Source organism: Rhagoletis zephyria, unplaced genomic scaffold (genome assembly GCF_001687245.7).
Source record: "Rhagoletis zephyria isolate East Lansing unplaced genomic scaffold, Rhagoletis_zephyria_1.1 Rzeph_scaffold_17120, whole genome shotgun sequence".
Taxonomy (NCBI): Eukaryota; Metazoa; Arthropoda; class Insecta; order Diptera; family Tephritidae; genus Rhagoletis; species Rhagoletis zephyria.
Window position 1 is genome coordinate 7,493 of NW_016174181.1, and position 3,688 is coordinate 11,180.

At 31.0% G+C, this 3,688-nt stretch overlaps 1 protein-coding gene across 1 annotated transcript in view; it reads left to right on the forward strand.

Annotated features, from left to right (window-relative positions):
• Positions 1–2,564, forward strand: part of LOC108379706 (serine-rich adhesin for platelets-like) — a 10,049-nt gene extending 7,485 nt beyond the window's left edge. The window contains exons 4-6 of the mRNA XM_017636056.1: positions 1,114–1,371; positions 1,450–1,641; positions 1,719–2,564. Coding sequence (XP_017491545.1) covers positions 1,114–1,371; positions 1,450–1,641; positions 1,719–1,793 — 525 coding nt within the window. The 3' untranslated portion in view covers positions 1,794–2,564. The remainder of the gene's footprint in view (positions 1–1,113; positions 1,372–1,449; positions 1,642–1,718) is intronic.
• Positions 2,565–3,688: the final 1,124 nt, after the last annotated feature.

Consider the following 3,688-nt stretch of genomic DNA (forward strand, 5'->3'; position numbering starts at 1 on the left):
TCCAGCCGATTAATCGGCGAAAAATTGGGAATCGGTCGGACTGTAGTGACTATAGCCCAACCGTTTATCCAAATTAAACAAAGCGGGTATCACATGAAAAAGGACTAAAATAGCGTTCAAACTGAAATATCTAAACGATTAATGTCCTTTATTGAAAAACATTTAAATTAAATTTTTTTTTAAATGTCATAGAACAAACCGTGGGTAAGATAAAAAATATATATAAATAAGTCGTAACCTTCGTTTAGATATTTTTGGTTGAAAGCTATTTCAGTTCACTTTCATTTTATACTAAATTTATTTAATTTGAATAAGCGGTTTTTTTATTATTAGGAAATGACTTTTATTTCGGCCTAGAAAAATATTTAGCCAAGTTTAACTGTTATTACTGGACTAAAAAAAAGTCCAGATTTTTCAGGTATTGGACTTTTTCCTAAAAAGTTCAAAAATAGAAAGAATCCAGGATTCTTGTCCAGGAAGTTCTTGGATCAAAGGAACATTTATTACTTTGTTCTACGACAATATTTTGTCCGGACTTTTATAACATCGAAAAAAAACTGTTATTTTCGGTCCCTGGTTAAAAACTTTACGACATACGATACTTACGAGACCTTGTGAGCCACTTAATTGTATGTAAAATGGGTGCTTAATTTTTTTCCTATTTAATTAGGGAATTCCCAAATATAACTCATTGGGTGATTTAAAAAATGTGTTTGTTTCAAGAGTTTTGTGATCTTTTTTTACATGAATGCAAAAATTTCCAAACAAATTTTCAACAATTTGGATCCAGTATTTACGGGTATATCGTAGTTTTAGCACAAACTTTTGTTTTTGGTTAAATAATATCGGCGCTTAAAATACTCGTGTTATTTTAATTATCAAGAGAATTCGAAATTTTTTATTGAAAAAATGTTTTTGTGAATACTTACTGTAAAAACTGTCAGAACACCTAATGCGGTTTTTCGAACCCTTTAAAATATGCATTCTGATACTTTTCCAGTTTTATTGAATATAGTGACCTTAATCAGTTTTCTCTCGCACTCCACTCTTTAAGTGAAATTCCACAAAGGGAAATATGCATTAGTCATAAAAACTTTCTTCCTTCTTCCACAGTCTAACAACCTCAACAGCGCCTCGGTCTCATCGTCGGATACATCAATTACCGCCATCAAAGCAACAAAGGAGGGACCACGTCGAATACTCGTAGTGGCCTCTAAATCTAAGGAAGTGCAAATTCGTGATGCATCCTCTGGGCTTCTATTGCGCACAATAACCATGCCCGAACCACTGAAGGCTTATAGCTTGCTATTGGATGATGGCAAAATCTTTTGTAGTACACAACGTAGCAATATATTGAAATTGGATTTCACAGTAAGTTAATACATAATACAAAACAAAACAAAAAAAGAAAAATATTACAAAACTAAAAAAATAATTATACTCCTACAGACCGGTCAACACTTATCTACATTGTATTGCGGTACTGGCGCTGTTTCCATGCGTCTATACCAAAATAAATTCCTGCTGATCAGTTCATTTGATGGCTTTGTCTATGCGATTGATAAGGCGAAAGAGCGTCCATGTGGGCGTTTTGCCGGCTGCTCCGGCAGCGTATTAACTTTAACAGTGGCGAGTAATAAGGTGATTCACGATATACATACATATTTTTTGGGCTAGTGTAGCAAGCTTACGTTTGAATCGTATTTTCTATATTTCAGATAATCTTAACTGCTAAGGACAAAACTTTGAGAGTTATTGAACTACCAAAAAATTTGTGTGCTAAACGAAAATAAGGCATTTAGAATTTGTTTTAAAAATAATACATATTTGATTTTGTCATTATGTAGACGACACAGCGCGGACTGTGAAGTCTATTGGAGTTTTGCATTTGTTTTATTCTTATGTACATATATATCGCATATGTGCATACATAAATTATATGTATGTACATATGTATTAATAAATACATATTAACTTATGTACATAATTAAGTATGTACGATCATGCACTCATATGTAAAATATATTTTTAAATTTAAGTTTACAATATGGAGTGTACGATTTTTCTTTAATGCAGTGTTGAATGAAATTAAAGTTTCATTAAATGGATTTAAATACATTTTATTATTAAGTCATGAATTTATCAGCACATGTGTTTTATGTATGTATCTATGTTTTAAAATTTATGAATAAATTTATTTTGTAATGATATTAAATGCAGAAATGTATTTGTTTCGTTGCATTTTACGCGGCATTGGGTAAGTCGACAAAAGTGATACTAAACTGGCCGGCGGGTAAGGTGGATATGGTGGGTAGTGGTAGGTATATACACGTATATTGCTACATTTTCAGATGTTTTAGATAACGTATATAATGCTGTTTAGGAATTTATATTTTCAGGTTAATCGGTTAGTTGCACAAAACATTATTGTACATCAGATCGTACCGGAAAAAAGATCACCGTACGCCCCTGTGCCTATCGTATTTTTGCAAGATAATTTGAAAAAAATAATCTGGGGTTGTTTTTTACATTTTTCGTCATACCTTCGGTATGTACAGTCGGATCTTAAAGGCCCTTATTATGAGTTGCATTCGATTTTCGATCTTCGCTGGCTATCGAAGATCGAAGATCGAAAGTGAAATTCGTATTATGAGCTATGCAAACGTGTCGAAATTTTCGTTGAGTNTCGTCTTTTTGAATTTATTGTCATATCTTCGGCATTTACAGTCTTATTGTTGAAGTATGGTACATATTTTCTTTCAAACTTCATTAATCTCAAGTACCTCTGGCACCTACCTACTATAACTCAGCTCTTATCACCTTATTGAAACACCCTGATGTCAGTAAATTAGGGCTTACTAAAAACTGTGCTCTGGAATCCAGTAGAACTACTTTACAAAAAAAAATCATTTTTTATCGCCGAATGTGTGTATGTAGGGCCAGTGTAAAATATACATATAAAGGCGACGGCTAAAAAAAAATAATCGAAATACTTTACAACTCAGGCATGTACGGCGAATTATTTTTTGTTTGCCTGTAATGTGATGCGATAACGATAAAAAGCAAAGGCCCTCAAACTGTCGTAATTTAAATTTTAAAATATTTTTATCAATTTTTCTTATAACTTTATTTCAATATGAGAAAACATCAGTCCAATTTTTCGAATATAGGCTAATCTACATTAGTTAAATAAAGTTGTGATTGTAATAAATTGCATACGTAACTTCGATACGTAAATACATATGTATGTATATATTTGTAACATTGAGTTTACTATGTATTAATATTTATTTTATATTAATATAAAAGTAATTGTATTAATATAAAAATGATTTTGTCTTCATCTAAACGTATGTATGTAGTTCATATGTTTGCAGCTATAAATAATCTTAGCGATACGTATATAAATTATTTTAGATACTTTTTAGATTAGTGTTGTAAATTGTTAGTAGTCAATAAAAACATGAAACAGAACTATTCGTAATAATAGTTTTTAGTAAATTAGATTGCAACAAGTTGTAGTTTAAATACAGCATAATTGCAAGGATTTTCTTTATAGAAACATATGTATGTATACATATACGTAAAAGTCTGAATGTATTTTTTTTTTTATAAGAATCGCTAAGTATTTTTACATCGTTCAAATGTATGTTTTAATGTGTTAAATTCACGGTGCGCGCAGTTAGCT